The 27,089-nt window shown below is 42.4% G+C and overlaps 1 protein-coding gene and 1 long non-coding RNA gene across 23 annotated transcripts in view; one reads left to right on the top strand and one right to left on the bottom strand.

Annotated features, from left to right (window-relative positions):
• SH3PXD2A (SH3 and PX domains 2A) overlaps window positions 1–27,089 on the top strand; it is a 259,240-nt gene that overhangs the window by 125,703 nt on the left and 106,448 nt on the right. For 2 of the 10 annotated variants that reach the window (XM_081863410.1, XM_081863398.1), the window contains exon 1: window positions 7,233–7,495. The exons of the other annotated variants lie outside the window; for them this stretch is intronic. In XM_081863410.1, coding sequence (XP_081719536.1) covers window positions 7,356–7,495 — 140 coding nt within the window. In that variant the 5' untranslated portion in view covers window positions 7,233–7,355. Of the gene's footprint in view, window positions 1–7,232; window positions 7,496–27,089 lie in introns of those variants that run through there. 10 annotated transcript variants of the gene reach the window in all.
• The window catches only part of LOC309342672, a 37,677-nt gene that overhangs the window by 5,964 nt on the left and 4,624 nt on the right, over window positions 1–27,089 (bottom strand). The window contains exons 2-7 of one of the 13 annotated variants that reach the window (XR_014156963.1): window positions 19,857–19,933; window positions 13,668–13,807; window positions 12,263–12,294; window positions 10,204–10,284; window positions 7,916–7,990; window positions 4,178–4,274 (exon numbers count right to left, since the gene is read on the bottom strand). This is a non-coding gene — a long non-coding RNA (uncharacterized lncRNA). Of the gene's footprint in view, window positions 1–4,177; window positions 4,275–7,915; window positions 7,991–10,203; window positions 10,285–12,262; window positions 12,441–13,662; window positions 13,808–19,856; window positions 19,934–27,089 lie in introns of all 13 variants that reach the window. The other 12 variants (XR_014156965.1, XR_014156967.1, XR_014156969.1 and 9 more) reach the window with 12 other exon arrangements.

Genomic DNA, 27,089 nt, shown 5'->3' on the forward strand with positions numbered 1-27,089 from the left:
TATTGTGTATTAATTCCTCTGGGTCCAAGAGCTTTTCTTGTTGTTCCATAGCTGTGCATTGGAAAAATCTGATCTTACCCACTCAGTTGAAGTTTGGTTAAGCAAAATCTCTCTTCAGATTTTGCACACATCTGAAAAGATCCAACTCAGTGGGTAAGAACGTATTTCTGCAAGGGACAGTCACATAACAATGCAAAAAGCTTTTAGACTAGAGTGAATTAATTGGTACACAATACAATCAAAATACGGGTGAAGCAAAACTGTGGATGAGCCCTGTGTGAGGCTCAAGTCTCCCTCATGTGGCACTTAGCTGTGGTTTGGCATTATGTCTCAAACATCCCAGTATCTCTAAATTATTTCTTCTTCAAAGAAAATATCCGAACAAGGCCACATTTTCTTTTTTTAAAAAAAGTTTTAATTTCTTTTAAGATAAGTAGGTAGCTTTTAGGTGCTTTAAAGAATATCGTATCCAAGAGATAAATGTCAAAAACTGCTTGGTAAAGTCACCACCACATCATCAGTCTCTCTGCCTGTCTGCACTGATGGTCTTTGATGCACTCTGGCCCCCAGAAACACAAACAGCAGATCAAATAACCTCATGTTTTGACTCAAAACGACAGGCAGCTTATCAAACTATCAGAGCTTCTGATTTAATTGAAATTTCACAGATAACCCTAGACCTGATTTTCAGAACGGGGTCTCAGCTACCAGAGGAAATGCCATTATGACTGTGATCATGTTAGAGAAAAGATTGTTCTAGCAGAACACAAGATTGAGATAATGGCCATGGCAGTGAGTGAGGAAGCCGGCCTAAAAGCATGGGGCAAAGGAGGAAGCTAGGGAGAGGAAAGCATGAGGCAGCTGAGACAATGGGGTGAACAGGATGAGTGCTCAAGTTATCAAGGAGGGAAGGGAGAGACGAACATGACTAGGATTCTGTTAAACATCTTGAACATCCCCAAAGCACTAAAGAAATACTTCATGTTGCGATATAGGTCAGTTTAATGTACTCATGTTGAATTCATGTGATCTGTTAAGCATGGGCAGCTATGGAAGGGCTGAGTAAGAAAGTTTACTTTGCAGAGGCACCTTCTTGGAATGTGAAAACCAGGGTTCAAGCCATTCAGTTTGTGACTCTCATATCCTTGGAAGTGGCATTAAGTATTCTAGCCTAAGCCAATGAAGGGCAACTGCAAGAGTCAACTGTGGTATATATCCCATATTCAAGAGATTTCAACACCCTCCTCAGAAGGCAGACATCAAAGCGTTGTGGTGAACCTCAGGATATTTTATCTGTCCAATTGCATTTGCTTTTAATTAGAGTCTTGTGGGTTCTCTGAAAAATTGTCAGGAAACCACTGGAAACTACTTGCTGGTAATCCGACCTCCCTGTTACTTTAAAAAAGATTGTAGGCTTAAAGTTAGAACCAAAAGCGATTGCTTTGTTGAATTATGATGGGGAATCCAATGACTTGGAGTAGAGAATGGCACATTGGGAAGCAGAATTTTAAGAACTTAACAGTTCTTAAAAGACAGCATGGTTATATTGACAATATGGTCCATTTGTTTCAAGAACGTTAAGTGAAAAGTGGGCACCTTTCATCATTACCAATATGTAAAGTTGGGGTCATTGTAAAATATGTTAATTAATCATTTGTGTGTGTGAAGCTGCCCCAGTTTAAGTAATATTAAACTCTATGACATCCTAATTATATGTTCCTAAGACAACAATACACCAAATGAATAAACATCACAATATAAGTACCGTCAGAAAAAAATGCATGGTAAGTTTCTCACTTCCACTTTTAAGATTCTTCAACTACTTGCGATGGTGAGATCAAAAGAAGCAGAAGAGGGTATCAATCTTCTTCAAATGATCCTGAGTTTGCTGTAGACCCTTAGATATGGGACCTGAATATGTGTACACATGCACTTGTCTTGTTGGGTAAGGCCTTTAATCTGTTAATCTTTCCCCCCCACTGAGTGGTGGTGGAAATATCACAGCACAGCTGAGCTCCATTCTTGCAAACTTCCTTTAGGCTGCCCAGAAGCATAAAAGAAAAGCTTCCATTGTTCTCTTATTCCATCTCAATACACAGATCAAGTCCCTGTTGTTCAGATAGCGATGAGGCTAAAGCCATTAAAATGAATGTCTTCACAGCAGGCTGTAAAAGGCTAGAAATGGATCATGAAATCTGGACATACAAGTGGCTCCATCTAAAGAGTTTTATTTCTCCCAGTCCTTCTTAAAAAAAAAATCTTCACCTGCATAGACTAGTGACTGGCCCTATTTGAAGGAATGGAATCACCTGAATTAAATTTAAGAGCCCCTTCTGAGAAAAGTTTGTGAGCATTTTAAGGAGCATCAGAAACTAGACAGATGAGTGATCCTTGAATTCATTGGGGAGCTAGAACAAGTGGAGGAAAAAGAAGTAGATCAAGGAGAATAGGAGATTAAAATGTAGTTTTCAGACTTCTGGGAGGCAGCGCTTGCCTCCTCCAGATGGAAATATCAAAGAGGCCCTAATAGTAAAGTGTGTGTTACGATGCTTGCAGCAGATGAGGGACAGACATTCTGCAAGTTTGTGTGTTGGTGTTTCTAGATGTACGGGGAAATAAATATTTTTCAAACTTCAGTTTTAATTTTTATGAGATTAATTCCCCCAGTCCATTACACCTAAAAATGTTTTTTCCCCATTTCCTTGATGGATTTGCCACTTTCATTACTCTTCCTGCAAACTGGGTACTGTAGTTTGTTGAGGGTGCTGGGAATTGTAGCTCTATGAGGGGAAAACTACGGTTCCCAAGATTCTTTGAAGAAGTTATGTGCTTTAAATGCATGGTGTGTAACTTTTCGGAGACAGAGGGAAATGGATGGATATCCCAATGCATTCTGATCTTGAGAATATATAAATTGTTCCCATGGGATATTTAAGCACAATTTGGGTTCATGATTCATCTTCTATGGGGAAATAACTACAAATGTATTTTAGTGGATTTCTTTGTTCTCTCTACTATTGTACATATTGATCTTTTAGAAACTTTTACTGTGGGCCAACCCCACAAAAAGTGTCATTGAACACCGCCAGGGCTTCATCTGTAAGCTTTCCATGTGCATTTACATGTACTTAGTACATAACCTGACCCATTTCTGTGTAACACTTGCATGCCAGCAGCAAACATGCCCAGGCCATCAGACCTGGTGTGCTAATACTGTACAGAAATCAGACATTGAATATGGTAAATATATCTGGGTGCACATGCAAAGCTTACATGGGTAAGGGTTTTGCCCTATGGCCTCAACACCCTCCAAGTTTATTAACACAACCCCACTTTTGGCTCAGGTATTAGTCACCCTTCCAACAAGAGCTCAGGGCAACTCGCAACCTATTGTGCACAAAAAACTGCCTAAAGTTGTGCATAGTAAAATGTAACGCTAAAATCACTCTGCTTGCCTGTTTCTCTTTCCCATGACCTTAGCTGGGGGTTGGGCTTTTTTTTGGGAGGGGGGTGGAACAGAGTTTTAATGCTATGCTATATATGTTTAATGATGTCCATATGGATTTGTGGGCTCAGGAATTAAATACATAATAGCTCCCGATGACATAACATGGAAATACAACTCCTACAGTGCCAGTGTGTAGACATTAAAGGGTTATTAATAAAAATGAACACTTTAAATAGAAAAACAAGCTTACCCGCACAGACTTGGCTTCTAGCCCATCTCTGAGTGGCAGTGGGGGAAAGGAGGATTGAAAAATGTGCTCTTTACCTAGGTCAGTGTATGAAAATGAACATCTTTTGTACCATTTGGTGCTTAATTTTTCATAGGGGATGCCTGGGGCTTTTAAAGTTTTCAACCAGAGTGCAAACAGAAAGATGATAAAGGGGGTTGAGGAATGATATTCAGCCAAGCACTGAACATTTCAGTTGCATGTTACAGGGGAGATTTTGACATTTCAATATTAAGCATTCATGTTTGGTTTGGCAGAACTGTCCAGAAGGTTACATCTTAACTTGTCAGAAAGCAAGATGCACTTTGTTTCTAGGTGAGCCAGGAAAATAACAGTGTGCACCATTTGAACATGACCTATAAGAAAGTTGCATCTGGTCTGCAAGAAAACTAGTGTCAAACAAAACCAAATTACAAAAACCCAACTGAAAATACAGTATTTACCTTGAGAATAGCAAATGCTTGTACTCTTCTCCAACCTCTGCTTCTTCATGTCTACTTTTGGGTCTGGGAGTGTGAGTTTCTGGCCATGTTGCCCAGTCTGGAAGGAGTCATATTTTAGTGGGAGAAAATATATGAAGTACCTCATTGCACTGATGCACGTAACAGTCTTCCTCATCCTGGCATTGTGGATACAATGCCAACTAAACATGCCCCGTCTTCTTCATTCCCCTTCCCTAGCCATGCACAGCTTTGCAGCACACATAACCAGCTATGCCTTTTCCGTTCCTTCACAGGTGCAGCATGCATCTGTAGAGCTGATCCAGTATTGAGTGGAGACTTAATGAGGCTGCAACAGCACAATCTCTCCACCCCCCCCCCCACTTCCCTACATAGTATTTTCCAGGAAATAGGATAAGGCTGTAAAGTTACTCTTTCATTAGGTCCACACATTTAACCGGTGGTGAAGGCCATCACTGGCGGATAAAACATTGAACAAATCCATGCATCAGGGTGAAATGACTTGCCTCAGGCAGCACCTGTGTGGGGGCCGAAGGCAGGAACGGTGTGTTATTGGTGCAGCAAGGCTTTTAGAAAGTGTTGGCCTTGGGGGCGGGGAAGCAGTTGGACTCCACCCAGCTATCGCTGAGTATTCCTTTGGCTGTGGTATGTTCACTTTTAAATAAGTTATAGGCCCAAGTTATATTTACTTCTGGACTTCTACTCTGTGGTAATGGCTGGGCAATGTGCAGTTCTGCACAGGTGTGCACAGTCACTTTACTAGAACCCCCATTTTGAGGACACAAGGTGGTCATGGCTGGCTATCCCTGTCAAGCAAGTTTTGGGATACTATCCAGCATTTACCGGATATGTGCCCAGCAGAAAACCACAATATTGCCACCAACTGAAAAGGGTTGCCAGAAAAACTTCCAAGACATTCCTGGAACAGAATATGAGAAGTCATGGGTAAATTTAAAGAAAAGAGAAGAAACCTCTTGATTTTCTTTTACTAGGTCAAAGCCATTCTTGGGAGTTGGGCCTTCAAAACTAAAGGCAGTTAGTTTCCTTTTTAAAATCATGCAGAACATATGGGAATTGGGTTGTTTCTGCCAACTTTCCCCCTCTCTGGAACCAAAATCTTCCCAGGGATTGTTCCTAATAGAATAAGGCTGGGGGTGGGGAGGGGAGAGAAAGCCTGATGTGACTCATACAGCTGCAGCAGAAACAACAGAAATAAAATGCCTCTTTTCTTGAGAGCCATCGTCTTTCTAATAGTTTCAATTCAACTGGAAACCATTAATGTTGTTGTTTCAACCAGCCATTCAAAGAGCACCGGTGGGCAGGGGATAGCAACAGGAGAGATAAGAGTGTGTTACCCCAGTTTTGGTCATAGAAATTAATTAGCAAAGACAAGAATGGAGCATGGTGAGTTGTGATTGTTTATTTTCTGCATGGTGAAGCTTGAGAGGGTTTTCTTTCTTCTTTGGCAATCACTCATAGCCAAGTAAGATTGTCTTCCGTGAACCGTAAGTCCGTAAGTGACTGTGGAGGCTAATTCTGGATCCACACATCCTTCCACAGCGGGGACATAGGTTTCTGGATGGGAGTTGATCACAGTGTGGGCTTCCCAAACATGTCTTGCTCTTAGCTCATTTCTCCTTTTTGCCCTGAGTTCGTGCTTCCTCAAAGTCCATGACACCTTTGGTAAAGGCTGTTCAGGTTCTCTTGATGCTTCTTTTCAAAGCAACAGATAGAATTTTGAAGTGTAACACTTCCGGGGGAGAAATCATATTCTTGAATACTCCTCTATATAAAAAAAGAGAAAAGTACAGTACAGAAAACAACAGCTCCTTTAATGTAGTAAAGTGGCACACTGGAGTGCGAGGATTAGTGCATCATTGGCTCAGTCCTCGGCAACACCTTGCCACTAGAGATTCAGTGAGCACCTTCTGTGCCAACTTCTAAACACCGGCTGGAAACTTCTGTATTCCTCCAGGCCCTTGCAAGCAATTAAGAGTATTAAGAGTACATCCTCCACAATGGTCTATTGGTGTTTGCTTTTAATTTCTTTTTGCTTTTAACTTTTTACAAATTTATTGTTTGCTTTATGTTTTTATATTGTTGCAAACCGCTGTGATATATTTTTATGATACAGCAGTATATAATTTTTTTTTATAAGTAAGTACATAAATGGGATTCCTTGAGATTTATTTATTATTTGCCCCAGGCAGGGCAAGTAAATACTCCAAACAAACAAACAAACAAACAAACAAACAAACAAACAAATACACATATACCTCTGAGGAAGGGTAGCCAGGAGAGTGCTGCTGGTACCATTATTCTGTAATGGCTAGAAGTTCTTTTTTTTACTGGTAATTTGAAGTTTAAATTTGCTTCAGGCAGCACAGGCATGGAGCAGGTGTTCTTCAGAGCTTTGAAAGAGCTGGGGTGGTGGGCTAGCTGGCAAGGCAAGGAAGTAGGGACCCAGCGGGCACAAATCTGCCACTCTGTCAACTGAGGCAGTAGCTCTGATAACTGGGTTTCTTTTGCAGGGCTAGTGTAACTTTTTCTCATAGCCACTGCAATATGAGTATAATCTGTTCTCCACCCGGAAAGACCAAAATAAAGGAGCCAGGAAGTAAACTGTGTGTGTGTCACTCTGGACTTTTCATGTTTGTGGAGTTTGTAAGATCTGCTTTCCTATATGTCAATCATTGTTATGCCTCTATTCATTGGCTAAAACCAGTGAAAGTTGGGTGTAGACTAATTTATATGAATTATATGAATTATATGAAGATAATGTCTGAACATTTTCCTCCACAACTAGTGAGGGGGGAGCAAATGCCCATAGTGTGAGGTAGTCCTCTTCCCAGTGAGCAGCTTTCCATTGGTCTGTAGGTCACGGGTGTGTTCCAAATTTTCTCTTTCCTACATGCATCTCTCTCCCTCTGTTTTAGGAATTCTCTGGCACCGCCCTTTTTTTCTCTTCTTATTCACTGGCTGTGTGGTCTCACTCTTCGATCATCTATCACATATTAAAGCCCCTCTGTCCCACTTCGCTCTTCAGCTGTTATCACTGGCTGCAGATGATGTCTTATGCAAATCTGTCCCTCATTCTGAGAAGTACCAGTGGGTGGGAGTAAGAGATATTGTATGCATGTAGGCTTTGTTCTCTGCGTGTATGTGCTGGGATGCACGGCCCACCTCCCATAACTCTGAGCAAACACAAATAGCAGCTTTGTGTATTTTGCATAAGCTAAACAGCAGAACACTTTCCAGCTGCTCCTTAAACGAAGGACAACTTCATGCTTTAACCCTCATGTAAGTAAATCTGTTGTCATGTTCAACTTCTGCTTTAGCATAGCTTTTAAGCATTGGCTTGTCTTAAAGATGTATAAACACCTCTACATAGAGGGTCGGAGTGGGAAGTGAGAGGGCTGTCCTCTGTCATCACACTTAATTAGATTCAGGCACTCCTTTATTCTGTTCTTGAGGCTTTCCTGTTGTACTTTTAAGTCACAATCTGTATCAAATGTTCATCTCCAGCTGCTTTAAACAAAGATCGTACTTAAAAATGGAAAGTGAAGCGGCTTTGTGGGTTACATTTTCTGCAAAATGTGAGCAATTTTCAGGGTGAAAAGCATTTACAAAAGTTTTAGCACTGTTTCAGTGATAGTTGACAGTGCAATCCTATGCATGTCTACTTAGAAAAAAAGACTGAGTTCCATGTGGTTTACTCACAGGTAAGTGCACAGGATTGCAGCCTTGGACTCCCAAATGTCTTGAGATGTTAGTCCTAATCGCCCTTAGTTTTGCCTGTTAAGACATTTAGATGTTACTGAAAGTTTGGCATCCCCTTTCCCCCAGTATTGCACTTGGATATTGCCCTAGGGAAAGCAACAGTTCCTTCAAGGCAAGTAGTTTGGTAAATCTATCCCTCCAGTTATGCTGTGGCAAATTAGTACTGGGCAGGGTGGGGACATGCTGGTAAAATGTTTAGTACAAGTGATTTAGTTGGTAAAATATTTGTATTTGCAAGATTTGCCCTTACCCTTTGCAACTTGTCCTTTTTAGAATAGGTATGACTGTGTATGATCAAACTGGAGTGCCTGGCTGTGACACAAATTCTAATTATGCATTTTCTAGTTCAAGGATCTCTAGATGTTGTTGAACTACGATTCCCATGATTATAGGAGTTGTAGTCCAGCAACAGGGCAGGGGGAGGTTAGCCACCCCTGTTTTATCAACGTCTCTTCCCCTCTTCTAACACACTTAGGTCCAATCCACAATTCGGGTTTTTCCAATGCCACAGCTTTTTCTAGTTTGTGAGGCACATAATGCATTTCCAATCTGTTGTGATTTCTGTTTGCTCATTTGATCTGGATTTCCATGTGAACCAGCCTCATGTTAACTGCTGGAAATAGCTTTGTTCTTACAGAACCAGTTTGTTCCCCTTTGCCCTTCACCTTCCTCTCCTGCTCCATCTTTAATCTTAGGCAGGTGGGAGTGAATCTGTAGGCATGAAGTTTTATCCTCTATTTTACTATGCAACTCAAATGTTGATCATAACTAGGGAGGGGGGGCTCACTGCTTCTCTGTGCACACCTTCAAAATCCCTTTCTCCCAAACCTTCAGTTTTTCTCAGGCGGACGAGAAGAACTGATTGTGGTGGTGACTACATACACTCTGCAGTTATTTCTGGGGCTACAGATACTTCTTTCCCCTATGCAAATTAATTGAGAGCCATCCTTCTATTAACTTGCATGGCTGAAAGAAAAGGCTACCCAGAAACTGGGTTGGGGGAATCTTATCTGCGAAGGATAACAGAATCCTTGGGGTGAGATTCTCCATCATCACCACCATTTATAGAGATCCACTATCTTCTTTCCTCCTATGCAAGCTAATGGAGGGATCACTCCATTATCTTGCATCAACTATCTGCTCAGGTGTGGAGGTGTGCTTGTAAGAAATGACCTTTCAGGCATCACCCACTCCCAATGTTGTGTGATAAAGAGAGGCAGTTCTGTATGTGTGACTTCTTATTGCGCTGCACAATGGCATGTAGCACAGAATTTGTGTTAAAAGCAAGGGAGAAGCAGTGTTGCATTTCATACAGGTACCCTCCACAAGTTTTGAAATATAATTCTCATCCGCTCCAACCTGCATAGGTAGAGCTAAGGAGCCAGAGACACATGTGTTCTTATAGTCAGGCCCTTGAATCACTCTGGATGAAGTCTACCGAACAGGTATCATTGCAGTGTAGTGCTGGACTAGGACTGAGGAGAATACAGGTCAAATTCCCATTCAGCCATGAACCTCACCACCCCATAGCCTAACTTGCCACAAAGGGTTGTTGTGAGGCTAATATGGAGGTGAATGACACCTTGAGCTCTTCACTGTAATAAGGATATAAATGTAGTAAGTTATATGGAAATGGTAATCAATTTCTGTCAGGTATAGGTAAGCTCAGCTTAGAAAAAAAGTGCTCATCCAGACTTGCTTTTGTGCCTCATTTCTAGACATAGGTCCACTCTTTAAAGCTCCATGTCTGAGTGCTTCTTCCCCTGCCACCCTGGCTGTTTCCCCACGAAAACCTACTCTTTACCACTATTTTGTGGTGGGTCTTAAGAACTGCTTTCTATGCAGGGAGAGGAGAGGAGAGGAGAGAGGATGCGGTAAAGTTGCATGAGTCTGACTTGCTCCTTTCTCATCCAGTGAAGAAAAATGTTCACATAAACAGGGTCATGTGATTATGGAACTGACAGTATCATGAATACTTGCAATTTAGAGTATAACAAGAATGTCAGTCACAGTTTAAGTTACCTAGTGGATTCAGTCTGAGTTCTATGATGAGGAATGGTTTGCAAAATATTATTTCTTTCATACTTGTTTAAAGTATTTTATATCCCACCCCATATCGAATCAGTCTTGGAGAGGAGTACAAAATTCATTTAAAACAGCAATCACATTCATAACACAAGAATAAAAAACCATAAATAGCACCCATAATCATAAGAATGCTCTCTCACCTGGAGAATATGTGAATTGGCCCTGGGACAGTTCCCTTTCTGGGATTAGCATCTTTATGGTGCCAAGGATAACCAATTTTCCTAGGATCAGGGAGGGGTGAGGACAGAGGATTATGGGAAAGGACAGCGTGTTAGTGCAGGGAATATATATCCTACTTGAGACTTCCTTTGGTTTCTTGCAACTTCAGCAAATACTACACATTTTCTAGCTTTCATATGAGACCATAAGAGCTAGAGGTTTTTTTAATTAAAAGAAAGGCAAGATTGTCAAGTAAAATCAAATTTATTTCAAATTTAAATAGAATTACGTTGATTGCACTGCGCAGAAGAGTTGCGTAAGAACAGCATATTATTGGCTTAGATTGCAGCAAGTTTAACAGAGCCAAACTTGCAAGAAACAGGAAAGATAATCTGATCAACCATATAGAAAATATGTACACAAGTGAGAAGCAGGATATCTCTTGCACATCCTTCCGTGGCAAGAGAGTCATGGAAGCATGATTCATAGTTTGAATGCCAAATATATTACCAGCTCTTGTCACAACACCCAAGGGATTTCTAGGCACTTTTGCCGTCTGACTTTGAAATCCTGCTAGGTGAGAGAGAGAGGAAGTGAGTTGGAAATCTGTGGCATGCCTGCTCCTCCTTATGTGTCCACTAGTCCCATAGGGCAACCATATTTTTTCAGCGATGACTAGAAAGGTTGTGTACCAATCACTTGTGCAGAATTTTTTTCTAGGAAGCACTGGTACCTATAGAGGGAGAAGTATCAGCGGAGCCATTAGGGCAAAACTTTGGAGCAGAAGTCTAAGGCCCCCTCTCGGGAGAATGTGCAGAAGGGACACTCCAACCTACAATGCACAGGATGACTTACCTCACATTTTGAAGTTAGTGAAGTAAATACACCTTATGATCTAAAGAGGAGCTGTCTGTCAGACAATTAAGTCCAGAGTCTAAAATGTACCACTGCAGGTTAGAGTGTCTCTCCGTTCCTTTGAGAGGCTTCACTTAGACTTGGCCAGTGCTCAGGTACCAATGATTCACCGAGAAGGTTTTCAAAGCTCAGCTTGTCGACTTTCCAGGCCTGTGAGCACATGCTCCTTCCCCTTGCCCAAGCATCCCAGACATCTTGGTGATGCTGTGGGGAAATGCCTTCTGAGGCATGTCAAGGAAGAGGCAAGTTCAGACTGGGTGCCTTGCATGGCTCCTGGAGTGTTAATAAAATCCAGAGGCATAGCTGTGATGCATCTGTCGTAGCAAAGCAGCAGCAACACGTCCTGTGGAAGACTTGACCACTTTTGAGTGTTCATAATAAGTTGTCACTGGAATGGTTTGGGGAGCATTATATCAAGAAGACTCGGGGCTTCTGTTTTGTTACGGGTGGATTTGTTGCTGTAGCAGTGCATGTGGTGGGCTGGAGCTCACCTCCCAATACCAGAATCTCTGCTGCTTGCCTGGGCAGGGCAAACACATTAGCAAGTTGAGGTCATGCTAGTACACCAACAAGAACACTGGAATGGCAGCAGCAGTCCAGCAGATGTGCTGTCATGGCCCCTTTCTCGCTGCCGCCCTGGCCCAGCCCTCTTTGCATAAACAACAGTGACGCCCGTGTCAGAAGTGTGGCTCAGCCCTACCACGCATGTACTACTGTTGTTTCCTTGTCCATGGTCACATCCACACCATACATTTGAAGCATTCTTCTACTGTTGTAAAAGTCATGGTTCCCCCCCAAAAAAGAATTCTGGGAACTGTAGTTTGTTAAGGGCACTGGCAATTGTAGCTCTGTGAGGGGTCTCTTAACAACACTCAGCACTCTTAACAAACTACAGTTTCTGGGGATTCTCTGGGGGAAGCGATGGCAGTCTGAAGAGGTATAAGAGTGATTTTAATGTATGGTGTGGTTGTGACTCACTGCTTTGTGCTCCAGATAACCCTCTGCTGAGGAAAAGATAGTCAGTCCAGGAAACATTTTTCGAAGGAGGCGAGACAAGTGTTAATCGGCAGCATCACAGATACCAATCACTGTTAAGCGCTAGACTATAACATCAGATGCACTCACCTTTCTGTGCCGATGAATATCAGAAAACTTGGCTAAAAGAAAAGCCAAAGCAGAATGTTTACCTCTTAGAAATTTCCTCCTAGGCCTCTCTAGCACTTGGTAGGTCTACCAATGGGTCCTATTCCAGATTACAGTTTATGGAGATGGTACTGCATCACATTTCTCAGAACCAGAGTGCCTGTAAGTAATTATAATTAGTGCATTTGAAAATGTTCTTTGACTTGTGCAAGAATAATAAGAGATGCAATTTGGGGAAATTCTGGTTGCCAAATCTGACTTTCCTTGCACAATACAGACTGTGCATCAGGGACTGCAGCGTGGCGATGACAGGAGAGAATGATGGTAAGTGTGGGAATTTCATAGTACATGTGCCCAGGGCGGGACAAAGGTTAGCAGTCATGGAAACAGATTAGGACAAGGAGCAGAACAACTGGAAGGCCTTCTACATATATGTTAACAATGTGCATGGCACAACACAGTGTGCAAGCGGAGTATTGCCCCAAGGATTTTCTCATCCAAAATTGGACACAGGGAAGCAATATGGAAAGGGGAGGCAGGGGTCTTCTCCAGACATTGAGCATTCTCCATGGATTGCTTTCACAAAGCTTACATGGAAGTTATATCTCTCTCTCCCCCTCCCGTCATTCTTTATGGAGCATTTGTTCTGATTTACTTGCAGGATAGTTATATGACAACCAGTGCACATTCTGATATCATTGAGGGGTGTTTATACATTTTCATCAAACTACCATCCCACACTGCACATTCCTAACTGCAAAAGCCAGTTGTTGTTGTTGTTGTTGTTGTTGTTGTTGTTGTGTGTGTATATATAAAATTTGTTGCACTAGGGCAACAGAACAATGTAATCTTCTTGAATAGTGTAAATCTAAATTTACAGGATGCACTGGAATCTCTCCTGCAAAATACAGTCTGGAGGCATCCGTGGATAAACAAGAAAAGAATGTACAATCACTTCAGTAGCATGTGGCTTCCTTACAGTAGGACAGCGTGGGGGTTGTGCCAAAGGCTTCATGCAAAGCATGAGGTTTTGAGGAAGGATTTTAAGAAACGAAAGGAAGGAGGTGGCATCCTTCTTTTAGGTAACCTTTACTGACTGCTGCCCATCTCATATCATGGCCAGGAAGATGTGAGTGGTGAAATGAAATTAACCTTCATTGGCTTTTGGGGTGACAGCTGCAAGCATCCATTTCCCATCTAGCGGCATTGTTGCTCCAAAGGCCAGTGTAGGCTGACTTGAGTGTGTGGTTCAGTGCTACAGAGACCACTTACATATTGACAAAAAAATAGGGAGGGAAAGGGCACCGATCTGTATAAAATATGCACATGCTGATTTATATGTGCAGACACAAAAAGCAATTACAAATAGGAACAGAGCACACCTCACCAGACTGCAGAACACTGTGACCAGCTGCTGTCCAGCAGCTAAATGTTGACAGGCAAGTTCAAGGCTTCTGCTCTCCTTTCTTATGGTTATTTATCTTTAAACCAGACTTGGGACAGAACAGCACTTCACATAGAGGATTCCTTCAAACAGAGAACGGTAATGTTGGGTACGTAGCCACTCCTAACATGCACATCTCTGCCTTGTTGTGGTTGTGGTCTGATGTAATTTGAAATCAACACAGATTGTCTAAAAGGTTTGGCTGGCATTGATTGGGAGGAGTTTGGGGAAAGAGCCCCTAATTACGTATGCCCTGCTTGTCTGTCAGAAGTCTTAGAAGACTAGTTTGTACATTGGGTTCTTCTAGGTCTCTATCTCCACCATGAGGTCAAATGATGCATTACATGGTTTACCTTCTGTTTTTCATTTTAACCGTGAAGTCGTGGCTAGCAGCAACTGGTCCAGAAAGGTGCACTTTTAATCTAGCATGGGTGTGTGTGGGGGGGGGGGGGTGGAGGATACTGTGCAGTATTTGCAGCTTTGCTCTCTCTCTTATTCCTCCTGCTGTTTGTCATTTGTGAGCAGCCCTTTAAAAAATCTGCATCACAGAGAGGCAGACAGAAGATAAACAAGGGAAGCTGTGTTAGGTCCATAAAGGGGGTGGGCAGATCATCCACAGTTCAGCGAAGAACTTTATTTGGGCCAAGCAAAATGTCACAACATTTTGAGCATTTTTTTTTAAAAAATTATTTTTATTCATTTTAGTATTGGTACACAATAATAAAACGAAGAGAAAATGTGAATCATAAGTTTGTATTGGGAACAGAGGGAAAGAACAGATAGAATTAATACACTCTGATAGAAAATTAGTTTATTGTAAATAAATTATAAGGAGCTATATCCTGTGCTACTTTTTCATTCTATAATTGTATAAACATGGACCATCTTTTGATACATTTTAAAAAACAAATTAGTCGTTTGTTTGCTTTATCTGCAAGACTGTTTTCTGCAGCCATTCCATAACTGTTGGGGGATTTTTACATTTCCAAAATTGGGCATACAAAATTTTGCTGTTATCAGTAGATCAGTAGAGTTTGTATTATTTGAAGATCAACATTTATGTCCTCAGATTGGGGCATTCCAAGAAGTATTGTTTTAGGATTGTGAGAAAGTTTTTCAGTTCCCCAGAATATTCCATCAGTCTGGATGCTAAGCAAAATGGGTTTGTGGTGGGAGTAGGGGGAGAAAAAGGGTAAATGGTTGTAGCCCAAATATCACAGTTGTAATATGAAATATAGGAGGAAATAACAGACTTGCATGCAGGATTGCAACTTTAATTGAATCAGGCTCAACTAGAATCTGTGCAGGTGTCAGGTTGCACCTGCTGAGTCAAAACACACACAGTGGCTCAGCCATTCCGCTTCCCACTTTTAAAATATAAAATCCAATTGTTACCTGGATCTGTCCTTGTCCTTAAGTGAAGCACAAACATTCCTTGTTAGATTGAGAAGTCAATTAAAGAGAAGCATGACAGTTTTTGTATTAGCAAAGCTGCAGATTGATTTTAAGGTGTATACAAGGATAAAGGAAAAGTCAGTAGAAATCAAATGGAGTAACATACTTACTTGTCAAATGGAACCAGTTACAGATAGGTAGCCGTGTTGGTCTGCCATGGTCAAAACAAAATAAAAAAATTCCTTCCAGTAGCACCTTAAAGACCAACTGAGTTAGTTCTAGGTATGAGCTTTCGTGTGCATGCACACTTCTTCAGATACACTGAAACAGAAGTCACCGGACCTTTCTATATAGTGAGAAGGTGGGGAGGGGTATTACTCAGAAGGGTGGTGGGAATGGGTGATTGGCAGATAGCTGCGATGAGCCTGTTGACGACTCTTAACGACTGCAATAGGTCTAACAGGAAAAAGCAAGGGGTGAGAAGGTGAAAAATGGCTTTGTCATGTATAATGAGATAAGAATCCAATGTCTTTGTTCAAACCAGGTCTCTCTATAGTTTTAAGTTTGGTGATAAGTTGCAATTCAGCAGCTTCTCTTTCCAGTCTAGAATCTGTGCAGGTGTCAGGTTGCACCTGCTGAGTCAAAACACACACAGTGGCTCAGCCATTCCGCTTCCCACTTTTAAAATATAAAATCCAATTGTTACCTGGATGTCAAATGGAAGTATATCAAAATATTAAGGATGGGCAGACTTGACCCCATTTCTGCCCTGTGGGTTAGCTCTGCTCCCATGCTTCTGCTCTGCCTTTCTTCAACTTGGAGAATTGCTAAATTTAGTTTCAGAACTGGTCCAAGCACAGTTTGCCTCAGCTTTTAGGATCCTTCTGTTCATATGCTTGTTGCTGCTGCTGCTGCGTATTATTGAGGTGTGCAAATACTTATGGGCATTGAGGAAACACAGCCGGCACCCACAAAAATCACAAGGCCATTGTATGCACCATCACATCAAGATGATTTTTTGTACTCTGTTTCATTAACATACCTAACCACTAGTGCACACTGGCAACCTGGATGCTGTGGGCAAGGAAAGACTCAAAGAAATGGAAGAGGCTTATGGCTAGGGCAAATGGCTTCAGTGCAGTCTACAAATAAAAAACGGAAGGATAGGCAACATAGGAAAGTGGTCAGAGGGACTGAAAACAAAGACCAATTGGATGGAATGTGGTTTTTATTTTTCTTCTTTATTAATAAGAATTAGAACTCCCTGGGTTCCCCACAACTCAAGTCTTGTTCTAGAGAGGAATGAATGTGTTCAGGACTTCCGGGTTAGCGCGAACGGCTAATGGCGGATTCCCTCCGAGCTCCGGAGGGAATCGGCTCTACTGAGGACGGGTCTTGCCGTGCCGGCGACACGGGGACCCTCAGAAACCGCAGGCGCGGAAGCCTGCGGACTTGGTGACTCGGTGGGCACCTTAAGCGCCCTCCCCGACCCACGAAGAGCCTTTTTAAAGGCTGCGGAGAGGGTACGGAGAGTGGCGTGGTGCTGAGAGTAGACCGCTACCTCAGTGGAGTGAAGCCGCAAGCCATGGCCGGAGAGCGCTGACTTTCTTCCCAAAATTTGGACTGGATAACAAAGGACCCGTGAGTAATGGAATTTGGACTTTAAAAATTTTATCCTGTGAATTCGGCACGATCGGGGGATGTGTTAAAGGGAAGTCCGCACCCCCTCTACTTATAGACGATTTAAAGCAAGGAACGGAGAATTAAGGCGGAATGAATACTGTTTTGATGATTTAAAAGTTTTTCACAAATTTGATAGAAGAAGATTTTATGCTGGAGAGAAAGGGAATTTTGGAACTTTGTGTGTAATCCCCCCAAAAAACCCGGGAGTGTCCTATTTGGGTGCCGGAGGAAGAAGTGAAAGGAGTTTGACAGCTGTCAAAGAAGCTGTCAAACGGGCGGATAAAGTAAAGAATTTTGTTATTTAACAACTCTTGGAATTAAAGTTGATACATTTGGACTGAGGCGATTGGAAACAAAGTATTGATAATAACAAAGTAACAGATTATTGGAAAAGGACTACTAAATAACTGAAAGCCCCCTAGGGGGAATTAGTGACATTACAATGGCTGCAGAGGGAAAATTACTGGCGGAGATAGAAAAAATGTTCTTTCTCGTGGGAATCCTGCAGGAGCAGAGTATGGCTCTGAGTAAAGTTTTTATGACCTTGAATTCTGAAACAAACAACTCTGCTGAATGCACAAAGGAGACGCATGATAAAAACTCTGCAGCTGAGCAGGAAGAGATGCCTTTGGAATTGACAGAGAAGAAAGAAGGAGTTCAGACACTACAAGTGGAAAATATCAACCAGGAATCTGTATTGTTAGAGCATGAGCAAGAAGACCTTTGGATTACAAACCTGCGAAAGATGAGAAAGAAGAAGAGAGAAGTCCCTGGAGTACTTGGAATATTAAAACTAAAAAGAATAAAGCAATATGATTGGGACTTTCCTCTTGAGTATGGAAAACTAGATGGTCTTTCACAGCAAACACTCTTTAACATTCTGGATGAAAGAAAATATGATGTGACTCTGACTGAACTCCTTCGGGGTCTTAGGACCAACAAAGAGGACTACCAACATAGCTGGCAGAGAGGGACTGACAGAGAATCAGACGCCTCGGACGTGAGGAATCCGGGCTAAGAACTATTTTTTGTTTGTTTGTTTGTTTGTGTGTTTTTTTTGGACATTTGTCTGGGAAGGGACAGAAACCGGGGCAGGGGGGGGAGAGAAATAGAACTATAAAATGTTATGTTTTGTTTTACTTGGTCAATGTGACCTATAATTAATATAATAAAGGGAAAATTTGTGGAGGGGAAGTTAGATCGACCTTAAAAAAAAAGAAATTAATGATTATAAGAGAATTGGATAAGTTGAATATAGATAAACAAAAAGAATTTAATTTTTAAAAAACAATATGAATATCTTTAAGAGGTTAGGTAAGAACTTGCTGAATTAATTTTGGAACTGGGATGTAAGAGGAGGGGGTGGGGGGAAGTCAATGAAAGTGGGTAAAGAAAATTAGGGTATGTAATTGTATTTGTGTGTTTGTGTGTTCTTGTCTTTGTGTGTGTGTTTGTTGTTATAAAATGTAAAAACTCAATAAAAATTATTTTTTTTAAAAAAAAGGAATGAATGTGTTCATTACATACAACAGAGCTAAAGGTCCTTTTCTTTTCCTGAGCAGGGTTCTTACATACATGGTCTGGCTCTGAATCACATGAAGCACAGTTCTTGTGTGTATCTGATCATCATGCATGTGCAGTATGTAATTTTGAGAAGGTTTTTTTGCTGTATTGTTAAACAATTTTTGAAGGGGGAAAGGAAGGCTAGCAGATTGCTAAGGTATCAGTGGCATACCACAAACAAGACAAGTTAATTTGCAGCCCCCAAATCTGAGGTGAACTTAATATAGGGAGAACTTTATAAGCTTCCTTTATTTTGGTCCACAGAAAAATAATTACAGGGATATAGCTGGAGTGGAAAGTTTGCTAACTCAGCCTCCTTTCCTGCTTAAAATCTTCTAGCTGTCCCTAATGGAAAGACCCCACAACTTTTCCTGAGTAATCCAATCGGCTGTTCAGTTATCCTTGCATTTAGGAGGTTTTGAACTTACATCTGCTGCATTTCAACCTCAACTTATTATTCCTCACCCTGCCTCAAGCTGTTATCCTTTAAGCAGTTATTCAGACTTAAAAATAGCTATCAAACCTTGTCCTTTTTCTCCCAACTTAAACATGTAGAGTTCCTTATATACCATAAATTCCATTTTTCATTGTTCTCTTTTTAAGGCTTAAAAGCAGTGATATAAAGGCCAATTTGCATGACCAGATTGACCCACTCACTCTACTTTTTCAACACAACCATCACACCAAGTATATCAGCTTTCCTCAATCTGCCTTTCAGATGTTTTGGGCTCTAATTCCAGTAATCAGAGGTAACAAGAGTTGGAGTCCAGTGACATCTAGGGGGCACCAGATGCAAAAAGGTTAAACTATACACGTAGTCTTCAAGCTTTTCGGACCCAGGACCCACTTTGCACCCAAACATACATTTGGGGATCCTTTCTGAATCATTTACCATATATTTTCATAGTGGTAGTGCTCATGTTATGACTCACTAGTGGGTTCGGACCCACCAGTTGAAGACCATTATTCAAGCCACTTTCAGCATCCCTGGGATGTGTGTATTTGTGTGATGAGAGTTCTATAAGTCAGTGCTATTCAGGTGAGCCCCAAAGGACTTCAAGCATAAGGACTGGCGAGTTTCTGCCTGCTGCACTGCATTTGTGATCAAATAAGGTGTAGGCAGTTAGGAGGGGCACCAGGCTTAAAAAACAAACCATTCATGTCGATGGAGAAAATTGAAAAAATGATAATAAGTGATTCAACCAAAATTCAGAATGGAAGACCCATAATGGTTTACTCAAAGGCTCTCGTTTCCAAAGCTCATTATAAGTGCATAACTCCTATGTGGGTCAGAGATCTGCTGCAACTCCGATACATACATCTGCAACTCAAAATGTCTGCATCAGACCCTGAAAATCTGGCAAACACAAATCTTTCCTCATAATATTTAGCAGATGCTTCTAAATATGTTTCCCACCTGTCATCTTATTAGGTGTTACAGCCCCACCTTTCCCCATTTATCTTACAATTGCAACCATCTCTGTTAAATACCTTCACATTCAAAAGGTAACCGAGAGCTATCTTGTGAGCCAAGTGTTGCCAGATGTGAGGGAGTCCAGTCAGAGAACCTGAAAGATAGATAAGGAATCTTGGACTGGTGTTTCTTCAGGCTCTAGTGGCCCAGTGCATATGTTTGACATGGGGTTCAAACTAGCCTGCATTATGCATATGGAATGCCTGCCTGAAATGTTTTTCCTCACCTCTTGAATATAACGGCCACCTGATCCTCAAAAGGCCCAGTGTTAGGACTTGAGCCTGAAGCAGAGTGTGAACCTTGAGAATGTCAGGCGGGATTCCACCTGTGCACCATCACCAGCCTCTGGCCAAAGAGGCAATTCCTATTAGCCTCAAGCAGCATGGCTGATGGTCAGGGATAATGGGAGTTGTAGTCCAGCAATATGTAAAAGGCCACAGGTTCCTCATTCCTTCTGTAGGATGACCACCGAGACCTGCAGTAAGCTTATTGAATATCACTAAGAAGGAACTCTCCCAATGGCAGTACCTAACTCCATATGAAATGTTGCCAGGCAGGCCTGTTCTCTTTTCTGAGTATCATGATGATTTGACTTGCTGGTCTTCCCTGATGCAGATCTGCCTCCACCACAAGTACTAATGTCCAGTATTGTTTGCTTTGTGGTCTCTTGAACCCTGATCCACAGACTACACTGAAGCCAGATCTGGCATCTCATGCAATAAGGCTGTACTAGTCACCTGCTAGTCAGGCGAAGGAGCAGTCATGGAGATTAATAGGTATGTGCTATGAGCACTGCAGATTCCTCCTCTAAGAGGCAGGCGAGCCTGAGTGGGACTGTTCTGCCATCAGATGGGAAAGGTAGGGCAGTCAGCTAGTCCCCAGAGGGCTTGCAATTATACTGCCCCCTGGAGTTTTGAAGGCTGTGCTTCACAATACATTGCCAGCTCAATTATTTTTGAAATGGTTCTTACAATGTGGTCTACAAACTGGTGTTGGACCAGTTGTATCAATACATCTCACAGCCCTAGCCTGAAACAGGGAGGCCTGCTCTACCAGTGTTTGCTCCCCGTGTTATTTAGAACCCTGCTCAAACACATGGAATAGAGTAGGCTCCCCGCTTCAGAACCTCTGCCCCAATGTGTGGAAATTGACATGGATGTGATGAAAGGGAAGGGGCCAGTGAGCACTGCCCCATCTAACTGTGTGAGTAAGAATGCCTAGATTACCCATAGACTGATCCAAGGTCACCCAGTAGTTTCGGGGCTCATTTGAACCCGGGTCTTTGCAATCCTAGTCACAACACACTAACCACTGTACCACACTGGCTAATCCGTATCAGTAAAGGTTAGATGAAACCCAGCCTTGCTCCAGTTGACTTGGGGATGAAGAAGACAGTGTAGACATACCAGCTTCACGTGATAGATGCATGACTTCCTCCATGAAGCCTCCTGTTCGTCTTGACACAAACTGGGGTTCTAATAATTGGTTATAAACTTATAGTGCAAGGTCTTCTAGAAGTTGCTGAACTACAACTCCCATCAGCTCCTACTAGCATAACCAATGACCAGGGATGATGAGAGTTGTAGTTCAGCAACATCTGGAGGACCAAAAAAACCCCGCTTCTGCCATGGTGTCTTAGTGTCAGGTTATACCATCAAATGGTAAAACATTTGCTGGACTGTCTCACATCAGGCTGTGCTGGACTAGGGTGGAGGTTTGTGTGTTAGACTGTTCCCCCTATGCAAGGCAGGAGGTGTCATAGAAAACTAGTATGTCAAGAAAAAAGGTTGCCTTCTCTGGATGTTATTTATACCATGTTGGCCTTAGGAAGGAAAAAATCATCTTGAATTGATAGGCTCTGGGTGAGCCTGCTGGAGAATTAGTGTCTGCAAAGTTCAGTCTGCCTCATGCTCATCACATACCCATAAATTTCTTTTTATCTGAAGCTCAGCAAACCCATCTGTTTTCTTTAATTTATTCCAGGAGGGGAAAACATTGTTCTGTCATAACTCAGTTTTTCTACTATTATGCATGTTAAAAGACATTTTAATAAGAAAACGTATTTGATATTCATAATGGTTTCTGACATTTTAAATTATATTCTATCTTGTCTTCTGTATTTAAAAATAACAAACATGAAAGTGTGGCTGAGTCATCAGTTGAGCCCCGAAATTAATGAGTAGCAAACATTAATATAGACAGACACAACATCTGATCGTAACCTGTTATTTGTACAGTGAATGAAAAGTAAGAATCCTCTACACTAAGCAAACTCATTCTCTGTTGATCCTTACGTAGCCACAATGGCACCTTCCATGCACAGGGTAGAGGTAGCAACTGGATTGGGAAAAGCCCAAAGTTTGCAGAAGTGCACAGTTAAAAAAAAAAAAACCTTTACCAAAAAAATCTGAAGAGGAGGGGATTTGGAAGAGAGTCCAGTGAAGATGGAGATGGGCACAGAGCCCTGGCTTGCTGGGTATGGGAGAGATGGAATGGAGTATCTTGGAAGAGGTACGTAAGAATTATTCTGCTGGATCAGGCCAGTGGCCCATCTAGTTCAGCATCCTGCTCCCATAGTAGCCAATGAGATGTCCATGTCCATCAGAGCTTTCCAAACCGTGTGTCACGAAACATTAGTGTGTCTTTTGCAGTGTGTAGGTGTATTATACAAACGCTCTCCACGCTCCTCCCGGGGCTGGAAAAGGGTTCGTTTAACGTCCAGTTTGCTAGTAAAACTGAATTACTGTGTTGCAAAATGATAAAAAAGGTAAAGGGACCCCTGATCATTAGGTCCAGTCACGGATGACTCTGGGGTTTCAGCTCTCATCTCGCTTTACTGGCCGAGGGAGCCGGCGTACAGCTCCCGGGTCATGTGGCCAGCATGATTAAGCCGCTTCTGGCAGACCAGAGCAGCACACGGAAATGCCGTTTACCTTCCTTGCAGAGTGGTACTTATTTATCTACTTGCACTTTGACATGCTTTCGAACTGCTAGGTTGGCAGGAGTGCAAAATGATACATGTCTATAAAAGTGTGTCACCAGCATGAAATGTTTGGAAAGCTCTGCTGCAGGTTATCACTGGCTGGAACTATGAAGAGAAGCACTCTATGCTGCAATATTTTGTTCCACATCACACTTCTATTGCAGAACTCATTTTAGAGCTTCTGAATATATGGGAGGGGGCAGGAGTGTGTGCAAAGCAAATTGTTAAATGTAACAGTTTTTAAAATTATTATTGTCCTGCCCTTCCTCCAAGGAGCTTACGGTGGCGTACATCATGCATCCTCACACCAATCTTGTTCAGTTGGTAAGCCTAAGAAAGTGGCTGCCCCAAGGCTAACCAGTGAGTGTCAAGGGAGCAGACATTGGAATCCTGGTTTCCCTGGTCTTAAGTGCAACACTCTGGCCACCAAACCACACTGACTTTCTAGTCTAGCTAAGCTAGGCTGAGTAAGAGTTTGTGGGATGTAGCTATGACTGCATCTAGATAAATATAGCAAAGCCAGCCTTGCAAATAAGCCCACTAATGCTGCCAGTCTATGTGAAATTTCACTAGCCCTCTTACCCAGATCCATGTTAATTTTAAAAGCTCCTTAAAAGGAAAAGGAAGGGGGAAAACAACCTTTATTCTACAGCCTGATCCTGCATGTGTTTACTTGGAAGAAAGTTCCTCTATATCCAGTGGTACTTACAAACCAATGTGCGTAAGATCGCACTGTTGATCTTATGCCCTTAAAACACGCTGGTTTATTTTATTTGCCCCCCCCCCACAATTAGATAAAGGACCTTACCAGTGTTTCCACACAATTTTTAGATCAGCAAATAAGGGATAATCTAATTTCTTTGAAAAATCCAGTCATACACAGAACTGCTCAATATCAACATTGCAAGGCATAGGAGGAGAATGAAGAGCTGATTCCTGAACCCCTGCTTTTATTCTTGCAGAATTCTGCAAAACAATTGAACCTCAGGATATTACAGTAGCAGAGCGGTGTGCAATAGTTGCTGCCAAGATAATATAAAGCAAGGGGGGCATATAAAGTCCTGTGTATATGGGCTACAGTGAGAGGATGGTCCCTTCTGATTCCCAATAGAGTTGTTGTTGTTGTTGCTTTGTCTGGGCTGCTTTTCTCCCAAAGGGACTCAATGTCTCCATGGGAAGAAAACCACAGCAAACCACAGTTTGAGGGTTCAGGTCTAACATGCTTGTACCACATTTAAAATTGCTGACTTTACAGAAAGTCAGTGCAACATCAACATCCAAAGTTGCTTTAAAGATTGCTGGACTGTAGGAAGAGATTTTCTCCAATAGGTGGAGTATCTGCTTCAGGTTTGTTTTATGATGGCACATTCACAGCCGAGCTGGCCTCCCAACAGATGAAGTGGGAAGAGAGCAAGAGCGATTGCGCTGTGTTTATTGTGGAAACATGCCACGTTTTAGTAGATTTACAAGCAGCTCATTGGAGCGCCTGATTGCTCTGCAGTTTTGCTTTCAGTCCGTTATTCTTGCTGATATGTTGCTGGTATATATCTCACTGAGACTGCAAAAGATTCTTTCGGAGACATGACGTGGGCCAAAGCACGGAAGATAGAAACCAGCTGTTGGGCAGCATTTCTTCCAGCGGCTTGAGGAATTCCAGCAGGCTGCAAGAGTCTGATTGGGGATTGCCATATACTGGCTGCCTTTGCAGCTATGTTGGTCAACGCTGGCTGAAGTAAGGTTTTCATGGCAGTGATTTTTGTGCTGACGTTAATTTGTGATCTTTGTGGTAATTCAGGATGACACTGTTCTCCCTAAATGGGGAAATTAGCAGGATAGGATCTTGCTCCTTTCTAGATAATTCACAGTCCTATTTTCAAGAGAAGGGATCCTTATATTTAAGCTCCACACAAGTACTCCTTTCTGTGCAGTATCTTGAAATATTTTTAATACCGCGCCCCCCCCCGTCTTAAGAATCCAATTCCATGTTTAGTTTTTACTCCCACAATTGGATCTTGCATCTCTAAGCTTCCCTGCCTTGAATATGTCTTGTTTCTGGTCAAGTCAACCCAACCCAGCCCGGTTTTCAATGTCTTAGATATAAGACAATAGAAATTCACTAGCCCTGTTGGGGCATCATGCTAAGCCATAGTTTATATCCTGCTGCAGCTGTGAGATTGGCCAGGAGTGATGCAGCATCCCAAGTGCTCTTTCTGAGCAGTGTGTGGGGAGCTGCCTGGTAAGCTTGGTCCTGATTTCTGAGGATTGGGCCCTCGCTGTTGGCTTTCCTTTTGCCGGCAGAACTTATGCTGGGCTGCCAGGTCACCTGACAAGCTGAATGGGCTTCGCATCCAGTGTAAGCCTCCCCCTCCCAGTGTCCCCACCCTCACTACTGCCCTGGAATGCCCCCTTTTCAGGGCTTGCATCAGTTTAAGATCCACTGTGCTTGGCTGAGCCAACTAAGCCTGGATGAGGGACTGAAGCCAGTGTGTCTTCAGCTGAGCCAAGGTTGGAGACTTACGCTGGTGTAGCTCAGCAGAACCAGGAACCAGCCAGCTGAGCTGAAGATCCACCACATCCTAAGCCATTCAGTGGATCTGGGCTCAGGATTGCACCCTTAATGATGCTGAAAATGTTGCCAAAAAAAATAAATAAATGAAATGGTTGAGTGTTTTTAATAGTAGCTTTTTGTGTAATGGCAAGGAAAAACCTGACACAGAAACAGACAGATTTTGCATTATGATAAAAGAAAGAAAATACATAAATTATGTGCATTGTCCACATGGCTGAAAAGCAGTCCAGGGCAGAGCAGACGCCTTGCTCATGTCATGGAAACATCATCCCTACATTGTGGTTAATGCATAACCACAGCCAACTTCTTAGTCAGGAGTTGTGACTGGACACTTTTCTGGATGTGGTTCCTTACTTCAGGTTATAGGGACATGAATCTGCCATGCACTGAGTCAGACCATTGGTCCATCAAGCTCAGTATTGTCTCCACTGACTGGCAGTGGCTTTCTGAGATTTCAGGTCTCTCTTGAAGTTGAGACCTTGTGCAATTAAAACAGCTTCTCTAACCCCTGAGTTATGGACCTTATCTCAGCAGATACGTGAAAGACTTGTGGACAAGGCTTTTAGTTGTTTTTCTTTACACCTTCCACCTCCTGTTTTCTCAGGCCAACCAGCATAAAAGGTATAATTGTCTTCCCATCTCTATAAAATCTTTGGGCTGTATTGTTTTCCTCCCCCAGTAATTTACAAAGCAAACTATTGTTATGTTCCTGAAGGGAGCATGGAAAATATGCCACTAAAAGCAACTCAGTCCGAGAGAAACTGTTTTCAGACCTTCAAGAATGAGAAACACAAGGGGAGAGCTGCACGATGAACATGATTTCTTCCATAACATAAAGACTCCAAACTCAGCTATTTCCCTGGAGGCAGCAGCTGCCCTTTTATTTCTTGCAGAGGAGAATCTATGCAAACATAGAATCAACACAAGCATTCAACAGATCCACAATGTGAAGTCATTCCAGGGTGCCAGATATCCCTGACTTACACATCGTGGTTTGGGGCTCCAAAGTGGGTTGTTCAGACCTAGTGGGTGGATTGCTAGGCTATGGCATTGTTATCAGTGTACCTAAGAGAAGCGGAATCTGATTCATCTTTTGTCAGCCAAGCTCAAAGAGAGCCTGCAGTTGTGGGGGGCGGGGGGAAGGATTCTGTCTCAAGCAGACCTGGTTCCACAGACCTAGAGGTAAACCAATTGCTTGAAAACAGGCTGGTGTTCGGATGCAAGGTTATGTTTAGGTGAGGCTGTCTTTTATAGCTGCTTGATGAGAAGAGTTTGCATGAGGTAATCTTAATGTGACAGGGTGGGGGTGGGGGGTAGGCTAGATGGTGTCCTCAAACCCACAGAGCCTAATTTGCCTGGCTTGCTGAGAGACTAGAGAGCTAGTGGCACAAGAGGTAAGGTGCTGAAAGATGGTTGCTGGAAGTCCTTGTGGCCTCCTTGGCTTTCTTTGGCTTGCTTCCTATGTTTCTCTGCAACGGAGTTGTTGCTTAGAGGGCAGAGATTTCCATCTGTGAAGCAACTCCTATGTGGTTTGGACTGATGTGAACCAAACCAGCAACTCTCATCTTTTTCAGGGGGTTTTCCTTGGGGTTACAAACGCCAGGAGTATGATTGAGCACTGATTGAGCACACTTTGAAACCAGCTTTAACCACATGGGAGCTGCTTGCCACAAATGACTGCCCATGAAGTTTGCCTTT

This window comes from Podarcis erhardii (assembly GCF_964252035.2).
Source record: "Podarcis erhardii genome assembly, chromosome: 5".
In the NCBI taxonomy this organism is placed as follows: Eukaryota; Metazoa; Chordata; class Lepidosauria; order Squamata; family Lacertidae; genus Podarcis; species Podarcis erhardii.